The following is a 17822-nucleotide window of genomic DNA, read 5'->3' on the forward strand; positions in this document are numbered from 1 at the left end:
TAAAACTAAAATATCATCCAAGATACTTCTCTGAAAGACTACAAGGCGAAACAAAAATAGAGATGTGTCAATGAAGTGGCATCAAGCATGTGGTCTAATGCCACTGAACGGCATCAAGTATTAAAAATTACTTACCACGTTTTGGTTAATAAGATGTGCCACAAATTTTGAAGCAGTCAAACAAAGTTGCTGAAAAGTGAACAGAGACAAAGTAAATCTATAAACTATAACCAATTTGCAGTTAACTACTGAATCTCCAGCTCACTTACACACTCTACTTAAAATATGTAGCACACAAACGTAATTTTTATAGTACAGAAAGTTACAAGATAAAAACTATTACATGTGAAATAGTGCCGTTTCTGGCTAAATAATTACAATTCTGCAGTTATAGCCATTGTGTCTGTGGCTCATCATTAGTCGCCAGGGATATTTAATAAAACAAAAAAATGTTCTCATGAAAGGAATGCAAGGAATTCCTATGTAGCAATCAATATTGCTTACCACTGTTGATAACAGATTAGTCTGTCCCTATGTGGCAGGCAATTTACAAGCCCATAATATATACCTTATCATTTCTTCGATAGCCTTTTCGAAAATTAAGAATTAACCTCTTGAGGATTAATTCTCCGATTTGTGGAAATTTTGAGTTGATAATTGCCACTAATGCTGCATAAACATGGGTGAAGATCGGAGAAGCACTCTGTGCTTGCAAAACAGATCTGGACAGCAGGCCTCTGTTTAAAAAAGAAAAAAAAGAGTCAATAATCACCAAATTAATTAAAAGAAAAAAAACATTTAAAATCCAGCAATATGACTCATCTGTAAATAAACACAATAGCTAAAACTGGACTAAATCTTCCTCACCTTATCTAGTCTTACTGATAAACAAAAACTTTTGAAAAACAAAACTTCGGATCTGTGCTTTTTTTAAAACAGCTTTGTCTACAATTATTTTCTTCAAAATTTTTTTTCTCTAAATTCCTCTTTTCCTTGCTTATGTCTCTTCGATCTAATCATGAATTTGAGTTTTTAAAGCATTTTATACTAATATGTTTTACATCTTCAAAAAAGTGAAGGTAAAAAAGATCTGCATCAAAAACTAATTTTGAAGTTGAATTTCCACTGTGAGCCCATCATTTATATAAAATTAATTCTGTGATTAAAGACAAATTTGGATGGTTTCCATCTTTAAGCCTATGTTAGTAAAATGAAGATTTGGAATACTGCTATGAGACAGACACAGTTAAAGCATTGCAATAATAATGCTAAAACAATGACAGGAAAATATAAGGTTCCACTTCTAACTCATTCCGAAGTGAGCATGGTTGTATACGCATTTGATAAGGGGAGAAATGCAAAGTGAGCTAACTGAAGAGTTATTTTTAGCAATGTAATGACAAATAATTACCGGATTGCCAAAAGGCAGGAAAACAATATCTTAACAGTTATTAGGTTTAACTTTGACAACTGAATCACCAGAGTAGAAAATGAGAAAAGAACACCCAGCTTATAAACTGTGAGATCTTAAGCAACCCATAAAGCTTCTGCTGCTTTCTGACTAAAACAGGAGAGCTCTACCTACCTTTTAAGGACAGTGGGTGCCTCTTGGTCAACTTTTATATCCCCACAACATGCTACACCTTACTTTATATGACATCCCCACAATGTTTTTGAGATGATAAATCAAGGTCATGTGAAATGACATCGGAAAGCATCCCTCAGATTTTAAAATAAAAAATAGCATATGAAATATTTCTATTTCCTGACCCTTTTAAAATCATGACCATTTAAAACCACAGAGAAAATGACTGTCACTCCCTTCTGCTTTTCTAAAATTTACCACTGATTTTTCTCACTTCTTTCCCATTCTCACTTTGCTTTCATTAGAAATGAACGTTATATAATAACATTTTAATAATAAATAAATATTATAAATATAATAAAAACAAAATATTCATTATCCCTCATGAGTTTAAATTAGAAGTATTCAGTAAACAAATATCTGCCCCAAAATCAGTATGTGACATCAAACCTTCTCAAAAAGCAAAAACTCCATGCAATTTCTAATAGTGAAGCACAAGTTATTTGTTAGTAGTTTACATTTTTACAAGAACTGCATTTTAAATAATTATTCTCAACTACTATTAAAGCAGCACAATGAATCAGTGATTATTGTCCATGTGGATATTATGTTCCTTTGAAAAATTGCTATGAGATACTATAAATAAAATAGTTGATGCTTACCTTCCTCTAACTATATTTTCTTGAAGAAGTTCTTGAATAATAATACCTATATTAGAAATGTTGACTTTGTTGATAAGACCATTGATTGACTTCTTTAGGGCCTCCCAACTCATCCTCTGGTATGCTAAGCTAAAAAGAATTGATTTTAATAAAGTGAAAACTTACACAATGATTACAATAACAAGAGGTTATAATAAGAACTTAAAAAATACTTAGTGTTCCTTTGTTTTTAACATTATATTCACAAATGACCTCAAAGTGCAGTAAAATATATGACTATATGACTACAAATACATAGATTATATCCTAAACCATATTTGATGTTCTGTACATATGATGCTCATCTATAGATCACTTCTCTTTAATAATATAATAAAACTGTGTAAGGATAATGTTTTATTCTTATATCCATGTACATTACAAATCATAATATCCATTTATTAGATTCAATGCATATTTATTTTACATTATAACATTCACTTACTTTAAATTATCTTTAAAAAATATTTAAAAATGACAGTTTTAAAAAATTTAAATTATAATATGAAGTATCAAAATATAAGCCATAAAAAGGAGATTTTTATTATGACCTTTCTCATAAAAGCATGAAAAAAAGCAAATATTTTAAACTATAAAGAAATGGTAAAATTTACAGGAAAAGGGAAGGTCACATGAAATCATAGGGCTGAAAGACTGTTTGTTGTATTTTAAAGAAAGAACATCTCTACATTTAGGCAGTAATCCCACAGCTATATTGGCTGTTTTTTAACTTAGATCTCAGGCAAATAATTTAGCCTAATTGGGTTTATTTTCTTTTAAAGTTCTAAAATTTTATGGTTTTTACATTTATTTCTCTGTGAAATATGATTTCACCTGCAGAAAGTCATCTTTTTTTTCTTCCTTATACTTCTCTGGCAGTCTGGTGAAGCTGATGGACTTCTTGGAATAATATATATAAATATATAGGACTACAAAGGATAGCAATCATATTTAAATAGTTTTCAAAGCACAAAAAGAAAAAAAGTTTGATACAGTATTCTATGTGTGTGTCTTTTTTTTTTTTTTTTTTTTGAGACAGGGAGAGACAGAGCATGAACGGGGGAGGGGCAGAGAGAGAGGGAGACACAGAATCGAAAACAGGCTCCAGGCTCTGAGCCATCAGCCCAGAGCCTGACGTGGGTCTCGAACTCACAGACCAGGAGATCGTGACCTGGCTAAAGTCGGACGCTTAACCGACTGTGCCACCCAGGCGCCCCGTGTGTGTCTTTTTAAAAAATATTTATTTTTGGGAGAGGGAGAGAGAAGGCGAGTAGGGGAGGGGCAGAGAGAAAGAATCTGAAGCAGGCACTGGGCTCTGAGGTGTCAGCACAGGGCCCGATGCCAGGCTCAAACTCATGAACCGCAAGACCATGACCTGAGCTGAAGTCGGAAGCTTAACCGACTGAGACATTCAGGAGCCCCTCTATGTGCTTAACACATTAAATAATACAAGGTGGTGGTGGGCCTAATCACTTCTTTAATTTCCAAATTAGCATGGCCATACACAATATTTTGAGATATTTGCAACAAATAGTCTGTTAATACTATGATCTACTGCCTACATTCCTAATATAAAGAAATGCCAAATTTTAGTGAGAGATTAGGAATAATAAAGATGCAATTTTTTTCTTTCCATTTACATCCACAGATTGCCTAAATTCTACCCATGGGTAGAAGGTCTGTAGGTTACGAGTCCCTGTTCTGGAGTGGCTTACCAAGGCAGAGGTGGTGAGAGCAGTCTGCCCTGGTGCGGAAGAGTTATTTCATCACTGACATTGTCCTCAGAAGATACTGAGGACAAAAAGTGGACTCACCTGCAGTTAATTACATTGTTTTTAAATTCCGTATAGATCATGTATCCCCTAAATGCCTGCATCTGAGGTGGGCAGAACACTCCCAATGGCCCCCAACCTCATCCCTTTAGTATGCTATTATTTGAGAAAGAAGATCAATGGCTTAAAAACTAGACTAATTAATAAGATTGTTGATACACAATCAATCTCTCTATATAAAGCTTGGAAAAAAACTAATCAAGTACAACTGTACTTCCTAATTAAGAAGCCTAATTAAGAATACAATTCACCTGACTTATTATCTACTAAAAGCAAAGTCTGTAGGCTTCTTTTAGAGACTTCTACTTCTCCTTGTTCCTTGTCCCCTATGAACAGACTTAAAATGTATATAAAATTATCTTCCAGGAATCTGTGTAAAATTACAAACACTGTGGACTCTTCTCCACCCACTTTATTTACAAGGAAGTAAGACTTGGCTTAATAACAATGTTTCTGGTCTTTTACAATTAGGATTGCTTTGGACAGAATTGGGGATCATGACTCTTTCTCACTAATGTTGCTACTACTGCCTCGGAGAGCAGAGAGCAAAATGCTTACATGCTCATGAAGCTCCTACTGACCACAGAAGCCCTTTCCAAATCCCTTCCCAACATAACACTGCAGGCATTGCCAGCAAGTACTGGAATATGACACATACAGAGAAACTTACTAATTAGTTTTAAATTTAATGTCATCTAATGTCCCTTTCTAGCTCATAAATTTTACAAATTTTATCTCAAATATTTATACTTGATATAAATGGCATTTCTACTTCCAGCCAATTCATGAAGTAACTTTAGATTTCATTTATAAAAAGGTTCTCAAGTACTTTCAAGTTGCCATTAAAATACCTATGAAAGATGTGGGAACACTACTGGCTCACCTGGAAATCTGTTTTTCTTAAAGTGTAGCTACCCTCTATCCCATCTTTTTATTACCTAACTGGCAACTGAGTGATCATTTCAATCTTGGATTGTATTACCTCATTCTGCTAGAGAATAACATCTTGAAAACTTAGCTGTATTTTCATACATAGTTCTTCTCGTCTCAATTATTTTGAAAAGGGAAGTGAAGATATGTATTTTCAGGGTGTATGTTCATATATGAATTTCGACTGTTTGCCTTAGCAAAAAATTATAGTCTAACATGGCATGGTCTAAGAAAAGTATGGGTAGAGAAAACTGTCAACTTCATGTCATAGATTAGTATAGGAGTTGGCAAACTACATCCATGACCCAAATGCATCCTATAGTCCATTTTTATAAATAAAGCCTAACTAGAACAAAGCCATATTCATTTGTTTACATATTACCTATGGCTGTATTCACAGCATTCAAGAGCAGAGTCGAGCAGCGGCAACAGACAGAACAACGCATAAAACCTAAAATATTTACTACCTGGCCTTTCACAGAAAAAGTTTGCCACTCTTGGTTTGGTATAACTGGAAAGATCCATTTTAGCTCTAAAATATCAATAATGCTCTTGGCTATCTATGAAAAATGGATACTACTAATAGGCATGCATACAGCTATAAAAGGAATAGTTTGAAAATAGTAAAAATAAAAGATCTTTCCTTAAACTCTTTGATTTACTCATGCAAAAAAATAAAATGTTGAGCTAATGTCAGGGCAAATAGTAAGCAGAGCTCCAAAGGAGCTTACGGAATAAAGAAGAGAAGTCTAATTTGAGGTCCCTACCATTTTGGACTGGTAATGTAAACTCTCAATAGCCAAGGTTAATTAGACCACAGTTGATTTTTTTTCAGAAAGGGTATCATCGCTTTGTACACTTAGTGATATTAACATGCCTGTTTTTATCTGTAATCTGCTCTTGCATCATCCTGAGCTTTGCAGGAGGAATATATGCTCCACCAGTACGAGTAAGAAGAGGATCCAGTTCATCTTTCTTCTTCTTTGCAGTAGGTTCATCCTGAGCAGGGGAATTCTGGGTCACTGATGGTTCTGGGCTTCTTCTCCCAGGAGATGGGGATTTCCGAGACCTTTTACGATCAGCATCTCTTTCTCTTTCTCTGCGTTTTTCTCGGTCCCTACTTCTGTAATATTTAAACAAAACTTTTTTTTTTTGGAGAAAAGACCATATAAATTACATTCTTAAATGAGCTACATACCAAATGAGCAAGACCATTTGCAGGTCACAAATTCAGATAAGGAAAAGTGGTTTGGAATGGTGAGGAAGTGCTTCACAGAGAAGATAGAACTTAAAAGAGGTCTTCAAAGCTTGACAGAATTTACACTGGGGCAAGTAGAGGAAAGTGGAGGAGGAAGCAGGGCATTCTGCAACTAGTGGAAGACAGAGTAACTACTAGAAAAGTGAGCAGGGATGTTCAAGCTAATTAGCAGAATAGTCAGGAAACAATAAGGAATCATGTATAATGGCAGTTGGAAAGATGAATTTGAGTCAGACTATGAAATCTTTAAAGACAAGGAACAGACTTCAAGTTTTTTATACTGGAGTTGATGGGGAATCATTAGTAGCTTCTGAGTGTGATAATGACGTGAAAATAGTGTTTTAAGAAGACAATTTAGCCTCTGACATACATGATAAACTGTATAAAGAAGAAACCAGAATTTATCTCCAAATGGCAATTTAGAAGTAAAATTATCTTAAAAAACTGTAACATTTGAAATTATTCCTCCATAGAAGTGGCATTTAAAACCTCAGAATATCAGAAACATCTGGTTATTCGAGACAGTGTAAAAAAAATCAACTATTTTCTACCTATAAGTGCCCATTCTTAAGCTATCATTTTTGTAGCTGAGTATCCATTCTGAAGCTAACATTTTAAAACAGTCAAGGTATTATTCTCTGAAATGATCAAGAACTAATGGGAAACAGTGAGTGAGTATCCATTCTTAGGCTAACATTTTTAAAACAATCAAGGTATTATTCTCTGAAATTACCAAGAACTAATGGGAAATAGTAAATACCTGCTTTTTGCTATTTTTTCTGAAAAGAATTTGTCCTGAAAGGGCGGGCCTACGCCAGCCGACTCCATCTTGTTCTGTGTCCTTCACCTAGACCACGCCTCCTCCCTTTGAGTGACCTCCCGCTCACCCATTCAAGCTTCCTGATCAAAACACGCCACTTCCCCAGCCAATCAGCTGCCCCTAGACCCCTATAAAACCTTTGTGCTTTTGAAACTCGCTCTCTTTCCCTGGTATCTCACCGCTGCGTTGGTGCAGGTAGGGGATTGAGCTTGAGCTAGCTCGAATAAAGGCTCTTTGCTTTTGCATCGGACTCGGCTCCCTAGTGGTCTTTGGGGATCACGAATTCTGGGCATAACAGTCCACTTAGTTATTTTTTACCTATACTACCTGGGAAACTCAGATCATTCTGCTCACACTTTGGGCACCATGAGTTAAATGAATATAGTAAATAAAAACAAGTTTCATTTATCACTATTACCAGAAAACTGCTGGCTAGATTTTAGCTAGATCTAGGAAGGGTGTATTTGAGATGGTCTGTCTTAACAAACAGTAATACAACTTACACACAAAGAGAAAGCAGTCACCTAGCCAGGTAGATGCAGAGAAGCTGCTTTGAAACTTAAGTATACCACTATCCACGGAGACACAGTGAACAGAAGGGAAGAAAAGTGGTTCCAAATAGACACGTTAATTAGTCACAAAGCCAGGTGCACTGAAATCTAGGCAGTGATTTGCAACTGAGTTGCTTCTTATTGTGAGTGTGATATGTTCCAAGAGAGCAGCTACAGCAGGAATTTACTGGCAAGGGTTATGATTCTTCTGAGAAACACTAGGTAAGACTGCTAGCTGGCTGATAAACTTGCATCTTTATAATTTTAATATTTGGGCCTTCGGAGTGCAGAAGTAATAGAGTCAGTCTTCTTTGAGACTAAATAGCATCTCTTCCAATGCTTTCAAACTGTTAGCTTTTATTTCTACATAATACACAGTCTGCTTACTTCATAGTATTGTTGTACGGATCAAATGAGACTAATGTACATACAATGGACCAAAAACAGTTACAATGAAGCAGTAGTCAGAGATTTTGGAAAAAAACATGGGCATTGGAGTCAAAATTGAGTTCAAATCCCAGTTTCATTGTCAACCAGATAGGCAACTGCAACCTCAGGTAAATTACTTAATCCCTTCAAACCCACTTTTTAGAATTTGTAAACTGTGAAAAATAGTTATCTAGTTTTAAGTGTTTTAACCGTATTTGACAAAGTATGCAGAATGCCCAGCTCACCAATTATGATGGCAGTCGTTGTTCTTAATGGGTGTCATTAAGGTGATAGCAGATGAGCCTGGCTTTTGGAGGTTAATTTAATCTGACATTTTGGTTTTAGATATAGTATATTAGAAAGTAAGTAGTGAGAAGGAAAGTTTGGCTGCAGATATCACATAACGTGATTAGCTCCAAACTGCAGAGGAATTTAATCAAAATTTTAATGGGGGTATAGTCTTGGTAGTCATGGAGTGGGTAATATGAGGGAGATATCAAAAGGATACAGACCTCAGTGAACAATAAAATATGGTAGACAAGTTTTTGAACATGGATGACCAATAATAAGGTGGGTAGTCAAATTCTCCAAAGGCTCAGGAAAGAATATATTTAGATAAAAACTAGACAGGCAGCTTCACTCTCACTGTCCTAGTGCCATCATGCAGCAAAGTAAACTGAGATCACTCTATCCATATAGTATCAATGACTTTCATTCAGTAAGGGATCTCAAAAACTCATCCTCATGCACTACAGTATCATATCATGAATAAGAGCTTAGGCTCAGGGTCAGACAGACCTGGACTTGCCACAGACTTGCTTCTAAAACAAAAACAAATGACTTAATTCTCTATGCCTCAGTTTCTTCATCTATAAAATACACAATAGTATCTACTTCATATATTTACTGCAGTAAGGAGTTAATCCACATGAAGTCTTTATTAGAAACCTGGCACCTAAGAACATCCGTTTAAAATTAGCTATTATTGTTTTCATTATGAAGCGTAAAAAAAAATTTAAACGAGTGTGATTTTTCTATAGTTAAAATTTCCAGTACTAACCGCAACTCCATGCTACCATCATGAGATCGTCCTCTTCTTGAACGCTCATAGTCCGACCTGCTGTAATCAATGCAATCTCTATCCCGAGGGGATCTGTCTTGTTCTTCATATCTAACACATAAAATAAGAAAACCAAAGTTATAAGATGAAAACAACTGTTATAAATACTTAGCAAAGTCATATACTGGTAATGCTAAAGTAACTCTATGGCTGAACAATGTCTTATCAAACTATTTTTAACAAACAGCTTATTTGGTTGACATTCATTTAGTCTTGACTGTAGAAGCTTTCAGCTTGTGTACAAAATAACTACTAGAGTTCACGTAACCAAACCTGTCATCCTGATTCACACTGTCTCAAGTAAAGGATTATATATCTGGATATCATATGTAGTTAGCATGAAAAAGGCCACCCTGCAAATGACTCGTTTGCCTAGTTGACTCATTTTATCAAAGCAATAACCACAAATGAGACCAACGTCATGGGTTGGCCTCCATAAAGAACAGTTTAACTCACTCCAACAGACATCCAAAAAACATCAGCTGTTATTCTTGAATCTGCTTTACCGAATAGCAGTGCAAACAGATTGAAATTATTAGCAAACAAGGATGACAGTATAAGATCTGCCTTAAACCTAAAACAATAAAATCAGAGAACCTTAAGAGAAGTTAAACATGTACACACATAATAAACATACATAGTAACATACACAGTAATTATAGTGATTCATATTTCATGTATAGTTAACCCTTGAACAACTGCAGGTTTGAATTGTGAGGGTTCACCTATACATGATTTTTTTCCAATAAATACAACATAGTACTATAAATATGTTTCTCTTCCTTATGATTTTATTAATAACATTTTTTCGCCAGCTTACTTTATTGTAAAAATACAGTATGTAACACAGATAACACATGCAAAATATTAGTTGACTGTTTATGTTGCTGGTAAGGCTTCTGGTCAACAGTAAAGTATTAGTAGTCACTTTTTGGGGAGTTAAAAGTTATAAGCAGATTTTTGACTGCAGAGGGCACCACTGCCTCTAACTCCCAGGCTGTTTAGGGGTCAACTGTATACCTCTACAAGTAATTTATATACATACAGATATAGGTGTGCATCAGTACATGCAGAGAGTTGTTTTTTTTTTTTTCTTTTAGACAGAGTAGATGATTGATGAAAAGTACTAAGTAGTTGCAAACCATCACAATTAACTTGATGTCAATGAAACAAAAGTTTTTAGAGATAGCAGAGTGGCATAAGAAGAAAAAGTACATACGGGGTAAGGCAGAGATCAGACAACTGAAAGAAGGTTTAAAGGATGCTTTTCCCTTCATAAATTATTTTTAATGGTCATAGTTCACTAAGTGAAATAATCAAAGTACTACTATGAATGCCTGATGAACATTAATAGTAATATTTGTAGGGGTGCCTAGGTGGTTCAGTTAAGCATGTGACTCCTGATTTTGGCTCAGGTCATGCTCTCACGTTTTGTGGATTCGAGCCCCCCATGAGGTTCTTCACTGACAGGGCGGAACCTGCATGGGATTCTCTGTCTCTCCCTCTCTCTCTGTGTCTCTCCCACTTGTGTGCTCTCTCTGAAAATAAATAGTTAACTTAAAACAATAGTAATATTTCTAGATCTTTGATCTTAACACAATTATAAGATATGATACACATAAAAGCATTCTGAAATCTATTAAGAGCCATGTATAGGACAGTGGTAACAAAAGCAACACTTCAAAATAATTTCAACTCCGTTTTCCATTTTATAAACTTTCATTTAGTATCCATTTCAATTTATAAAACTTTAATTTTTTGATATGCTGAAATTATTCTTTCTCACCTCCAAAATTAGATAAAATCTAGAATTATTTACTAGAAACTACCAGAACAGTCATTCAAAAATGATTTGTCCTCAAGCTTATTCAAATAATACTGAAAACCATCAAAAATAAATTGTTCACCCTAAAATTAGGAACCTAACAGCTAAATAATTTCTTAAACTTATTACAAAAAATTTAAATTGCAGAAGCACATAAAATTATTTACCTGTCTTCTGGAGAGGAGGTCCTCTGATATGAATTATAGTTTTCCCTTCTGTCATGACCAGAAGAATGCTTTCAAAGGGAAAAAAAAGAGGGGGGGGGGCATTTAAAAAATTATGATAAAAACACACAGAAAATGAAATATGTCTTTCAGAAAAACAGAAGTGCCATACAAATTATTTCAAAACATTTTTTTAAATCATAAGAAAAATACATGTTATCTAAGTAGTACATAAGATAAAAGAAAATTTTACTCCTAGGTAAATATCTGTGGCAGATCTCTGGTTTCACTATGGACCAACCACTTTTTTGAAACAAGAAAAATTCAAGGTAGAAGAAAGTAATTCTCAAATTTGTGATGCTAAGTTACTTAGTTGATATTTTATTCCTATATAATAAATTATAAATGTATAGAGTATCATTTTTTTTTTTAATTTTTTTTTCAACGTTTATTTATTTTTGGGACAGAGGGAGACAGAGCATGAATGGGGGAGGGGCAGAGAGAGAGGGAGACACAGAATCCGAAACAGGCTCCAGGCTCTGAGCCATCAGCCCAGAGCCTGACGCGGGGCTCGAACTCACAGACCGCAAGATCGTGACCTGGCTGAAGTCGGATGCTTAACCGACTGCGCCACCCAGGCGCCCCTAGAGTATCATTTTTATAAAGACCTTCTCTTGGTGAAAAACAAGACCAAAGTTTTTTCTTGGTGAAAAACATGACTAAGGGCCAGAGGTCTTCTGGCACAAAGAGCTCACTTCTGTGGTAATATCAAAGTCTTATAATACTGCACTTACCTCCTTGGATCTACTTTGACTTATAAAACCACTTTAATCCAGGTTAGTAAATCTGAATAAACAGCTAGAAGAAACCAACACTAGTATATTTATGAAAATTATTTTTTATTTTCAGAAAACATTTGAAAGTCTGATATGTATAGCACTATGTTAGACTTTAAAGATTTGAAAAACACGATTTGTGAGAGATAGCTCCTATGCCAAATCCTTTGAAAAAAAAAAAAGACATACAAATAAGTAACTGCACTGTAACATGAAACTGAAGAGACATGTCACAGGAGTCAGAAATATGAACTATCCAGTGAGAACACATCCTAATTTAAAAATCCAAATATAGTTAAAAAGCCAAAATATTTATCTCTGTAAATAGGTAAGTTTTTTACATTACTGGTGAAAATTCATGTTGACCAGTTTTTTGTTTTTTTTTTTAGAATTAAAATAATTTTAACTACCTAATTATAAGAAAAGAAAAATTGTATGTTTTTTTAAAGTACCTTCACCTAGAAATCTAAGAAAATGTAAATCAAATAATGAGCAACTTGTTCTGCATATTTATATGCTTGCCTCCTTAATAGGAAAAAGATACATTTCAAAATAGAAAGTTATGGGGTGCCTGGGTGGCTCAGTCAGTTGTGCATCTGACTTTGGCTCAGGTCATGATCTCGTGGTTTGTGAGTTCGAGCCCCATGTCGGGCGCTGTGCTGATAGCTGGGAGCCTGGAGCCTGATTCAGATTCTGTGTCTCCCTCTCTCTGCCCCTCCCCTGCTTGTGCTCTGTCTCTGTCTGTCTCTCAAAAATGAGTAAATGTAAAAAAAAAAAAATTAAAAAAAATAGAAAGTTATCTGCACAGAAATACAAACTTCAACTTCTTGTTTTATGAACATCTAATTAACAGCAGTTTGAATCTAACATTCTCATAAATATATTGCCAAACAATCTCATTAACTATTGAATTTTTCTCCCCCCACAACTGTTGAATTTTTCTAATAGTATATACAAACTATTGTATATAGGTGAATTAGCATGTGATCAAAATTTATAACTTACAGTAGCCATAGTTTGGCTACTATTTTATACTGAATACAACTATCTTAAAATCTGTTTCTATGTTTCTAATGCATATAAGAAAGTTTTAAAAATTATTTCCTTTAGCAACACAATGAAGTAGGACATTTGTTCAGTATGTAGGACATAGATTTCTACAAAACCTGACACCAAGATCCTAAACCTAAAATGGAGCACAAGATTCATTAGATTCATGGCAACATCAAATATAGTATTCACTGATCATTTATTACAGGACACAGCTCTTCCTGTGTAGATACTCTGGAGGATACACAAGATAGGAAAAACCCTCAGTGAACTTAGGATCTTATGGGAGAGAGACGATTGTAAAGATTTCCGTAATTAAACATATCAGATTGTAAGTTCCTGAGAGAACAACAGAGATAAAAAGGAGAAAAAAAGAGGAGGATGAAGAGGAGGAAGAAGAGGAGGACAGGAGGAGGAGAGAGAGAACTCAACAAAACTGCATGGTCTACTTTTTCTTTTATAAGGCACAGCAATTATTTTGATTACATTAGGGAAAAGGCCTCAGTTCTTTGCTAATGATTTTTAACACATCTCCGCAACATCTGTTGTAGGCATGGGGGGAAACCAAAAATATTGAAGTCGTGAATCAGAATTTCGTAAATATGATCAAGTTAACGTGACTGGCACACATAGAAGTGCTAACAGGACATCTTGAGTAGGGAACAGTACTGAATACTGAGGGATGACAGTGGGTAGAGGAGGATTTGAACTCCGGATTTGGTAGATGAACGGGATTTCACTCATTTTTGACATGCGATCCAAATAATAACCTGAATTTTCCTATTTCCTTTATCATAAAGTTCAGATTATAAGTCAGAGTAGCAGTTGAAAATAATATATTGTCACAATTACCTTAAAAAATTCTCTAAGTTGTTCATTAAGCAAAACAAATGTTTATATCATGCAGTTACCTATAGTCTCTAACAATATAAACAGAGCAGTATATGAAGGTGAGTGGAGCAGAAACCCTGAATCCAGACCTCTGAGCATCCATTAGCCTCACGGAACAAGTCTTTAAGAGCAAGGAGAGGAAGGGCTGGCAATAGGTGGGTAACTTGCTTCTAGATAGCTAAGGAGGCTGCAGTAAGACTCAATGGAAAAGCAAGGAATCTTCAGCTAAAGCCTCCTGAACCTAGCAGGTAAGTCCTCAGAACATTAAAGGAAGATGTGAGCTTTACCTGAGGTAAAAATGGGCCCCACCCAGCTTTTGGACCTGCCTGTAGCTAAAAGGATGGAAAAAGGGAGGCAGACTAGATTGAGTACTAGCAGAGAGAGCTGAGCCATCAAGCCTGAAGGGCATGTGACTGAAGATAGCCACTCTCAGCCTAGGGGGATGTCACAGAGGACTCAGCAGGACCACAGGAGGCAAAGGTGGAGAAGCACAGTATAAGAGGAGCAGGAAGAGGATCCTGAGAAAGACTAAACATGTCTCCCTCTGTGAAAAAAGTATCCAACTAAATCTGAGTGCTCTTGTCAGTCAAGAGCCAGTTACACACCAGGTCTCCTTTTTCTTTATGTCCCCGGCTCTTAGTATAGTCTGCAACCTACTAGGCCCACAATTAATCAACTGCTTAAGTGCCACTGGACCAACGAGTACAAGTCCCAAGGAAGCAGATTCCAGAACAATATATGAAGGTATCTACTGACAGATGGGTCTGCTTGAGACAGTGAGTTCCCACCAAAAGAGATGCAAGGACGGGCTGGGTGTCTACCTAGCCTTCTGCTCGACAGTACAACAGTCAACAGGATTTAGAAAAGATTGCAGCAGAGCCTGCCTCAGTGCCTGGTGTCCACTGTTAAGCTCGGTCTACTGGTTCTCTTTAAAGAAGAAAGTTTAGGGGTGCAGGGGTGGTGGGGGAGAGAGGAAGGGAGCAGTGCCTAGATCTATAATTAAAAATATACCCTCCCCTTTACTGACTCTAAGCCCCAAGAAATGACGCGCCTGCTTGTAGATCTGTGAAACTTAAAAAAAGTGGAATGGTTTGTTCTCCTGCTAAGTCCAGTAACAGGCAGAGGAGCAGCTCTGAAAGTAGATGGAGTTACTGGTTCTGTTACTGCTCTGACTGTATCTACCACTCTACCTTTCTTACAGCCTGCTTCAGCCACGCTAGACTCCGTCTTCATACTTGTTGTTTACTCTGCCTGGCACATGCTTCTCCTGGTCATCTGCATGGCTGACTTCTTCATATCCTTCAAGTTTTTGCTCAGATAGCTACTTTTTCAGTGGGTCCCTATTAAAAATTGCAACTTCCAATGCTAACGATCAACCTTATCCTATTTCTTTTGTCTACAGCCCGAATCTAACACTTAACACTGTACCATACGATAGAAATGACTTATGTATTAATTTTATAATTTATTTTGTCTTCCCCTACTAGAATGCAAACTCCACAAAACCAAGGATTTCTGTTTTGTTTACCACTTTACCTAAAGTACTTAGAACAGTCACTGGGACATAATTAAGAATTTAGTGACTATCTGTTAAATAAATAAGTGTATAATGTCTAAGTAAAGGATGACACAGAATAAAGAACTCATTTATGCATATGAAATATTCAATAAAAGGCTCACTTGTAGATAGACATGCAGGAACTATGATCAACTGAGGAAGCAGACACCTGTCCCCCATTTCATGCTCATTCAGGAAAGTATGCTCTTTAAGAATGGTGGATTCTCTTGCCCTGTTATTTACTTTTCTTCTGCATGTGCTCACTCACATGCACTTTCTTGATTTATGCAGGCATTGATATACACACACATGTACATGGACACATACATGCGCACACGTCCCGCATGTTCTCTTCTCACTTGTCCTCTTGCACACTATTGCTTCTATCTGACCAAGGATCTACATTTGAAATTGTCTAAGTTAGATATGCGTACAATGTCTGTTTCTAATGTCCTATTTATGTAAATGCATTTTTGATTAAAGGACAGATAATGGACTACAAGCTTATGTTCTTCATTATAAATTTCAAACACTTACTTTTATCTGTGCCACACTACTTTTCATTTTTTGTTGACAGTGGTCTGATAAATCAAAGACTCCTTAAGTTGGTCCAAATAACCGGTACCAAACGGTATGAATTCCTTGACACTTTACTTTTGCTGTCTGCAAACGTTACCTGTGAAATAGACCAAAGAAAGTTTTTTGTTAACATCGATAAAATGTATGTGAAATAACAACATATTATTTCCACACAATGAACACTTGACCATCTTATTTTTCTTAATCACTAGGCACAGATATATAATCAATAATTATATAAAAATTTAAAAAGTCCTTAAATGGTTCCACATAACAATGTATAAAGAACACATATGTAGAACAGACTCTGAATAAGAGAGCAAATAATAACATTATTAAACACCATAAGGTATTTTAGTCTAATGATGGAAAGGAACAAAAATTAATTTAATAACTGATGTCAGATAACTTTATTCAAATCGTTTTCATTGAGGGAAACCTATACCTACATCATAAAACAGTGCTGTGGTATTACATTAAACAAGTAAACAAAGGAAATGATATAAGATAAAGTCTATATAAACCGAGCACAAAATATCCCATGTTTCTATATAGACTAAGAATGAAATATCCAATTATCATTATCTTGTAATAATGATCACTCAGAAATAAATATGCTCTGCATAAAAATATAAGTAATTAAGTTTTAATGTAATCTATCAAAGGTACATGACTTCAGATATATTCAGGCATGAGAACTAAGTATTTGGCTCAGAATAAACCTAGTCACCAATGTTAAATGCTAAAATAAAAGTTTTCCAATATCTATCTGTTAATTACATTTTAGGAATTTTTGAAAAATGCTGAATTGCTAGTTATGTTAACACAGAACTGTCATTTAAGTATTTTATTTTAATTATGTATCTAAATGGTTTATGGTTTGGTGTAAGGTAATGGAATCAACAAAAATCAAATGAAAGAGTAGAAAATAAGAGATTTAAAAGAGGTAGAAAATACAGAGAAAGAACTGTGCCAGTACCAAAATAATTGAATACAACTAGGAAAATTTTTAAGCTTGAATGCCAGAAAGGTTTATAGATTATCTAGTCCAATTCCTTCTTTTTATAGATAAAAATAATGAAGGTCAGATAAGTTATTTCAATGTCCTAAGCAATACTACCAGTTAATGGCAGACCTATAACTGGAAACTTAGCCTAAGGACACCCAATTAAATTTTCTTTCCACTAGACCACATACACAAAAATAATACTAACACTATAAAGTGACACAGAGTTGCTATCATTTAATGCAGATAGGGATATACACAGATCACTAAATCAAGAAAAGTTTCTATTACAGTGGTTAGCATGGTATCAAGGTTATTAAGAGCAATATATATGAGATTCTTTACAAACTTAACGTATAAAGTATAATTGCAGCCTAAAGCACACCACCAATTAAGTATTTGTAGCTGCAGTTAGATTAGCATGCTGCTAGGGGACTCTCAGAAGGGAGAGAGCCCGAGAAGAGGAGCCGCATGTGCCCAAATCTCTGACCACCTCTGAACCAACACATGAACAAAACAGTACTCAGGATCAAAGAACCGAACTGTGATATGAATAGCTGCCTAAGAGACAGAATTTGCAATTTAAGTCTAATCAAGTAAATTGTCTAAAAAGTCACCACTCCTCAGAGGAAAGTAACAGAATGTACAGTCTTAACTAACAGTTATAATGACCAGAATACAATTAAA

The 17822-nt window shown here is 35.3% G+C and overlaps 1 protein-coding gene across 3 annotated transcripts in view; it reads right to left on the reverse strand.

The window, feature by feature from the left end:
* CWC22 (CWC22 spliceosome associated protein homolog) overlaps nt 1-17822 on the reverse strand; it is a 57908-nt gene that overhangs the window by 26205 nt on the left and 13881 nt on the right. For all 3 annotated transcript variants that reach the window (XM_043577201.1, XM_043577202.1, XM_043577204.1), the window contains exons 2-8: nt 16088-16226; nt 11219-11286; nt 9167-9277; nt 5926-6171; nt 2248-2376; nt 569-737; nt 136-189 (exon numbers count right to left, since the gene is read on the reverse strand). In XM_043577201.1, coding sequence (XP_043433136.1) covers nt 136-189; nt 569-737; nt 2248-2376; nt 5926-6171; nt 9167-9277; nt 11219-11286; nt 16088-16114 — 804 coding nt within the window. In that variant the 5' untranslated portion in view covers nt 16115-16226. The remainder of the gene's footprint in view (nt 1-135; nt 190-568; nt 738-2247; nt 2377-5925; nt 6172-9166; nt 9278-11218; nt 11287-16087; nt 16227-17822) is intronic.

Source organism: Prionailurus bengalensis, chromosome C1, assembly GCF_016509475.1.
Source record: "Prionailurus bengalensis isolate Pbe53 chromosome C1, Fcat_Pben_1.1_paternal_pri, whole genome shotgun sequence".
In the NCBI taxonomy this organism is placed as follows: domain Eukaryota; kingdom Metazoa; phylum Chordata; class Mammalia; order Carnivora; family Felidae; genus Prionailurus; species Prionailurus bengalensis.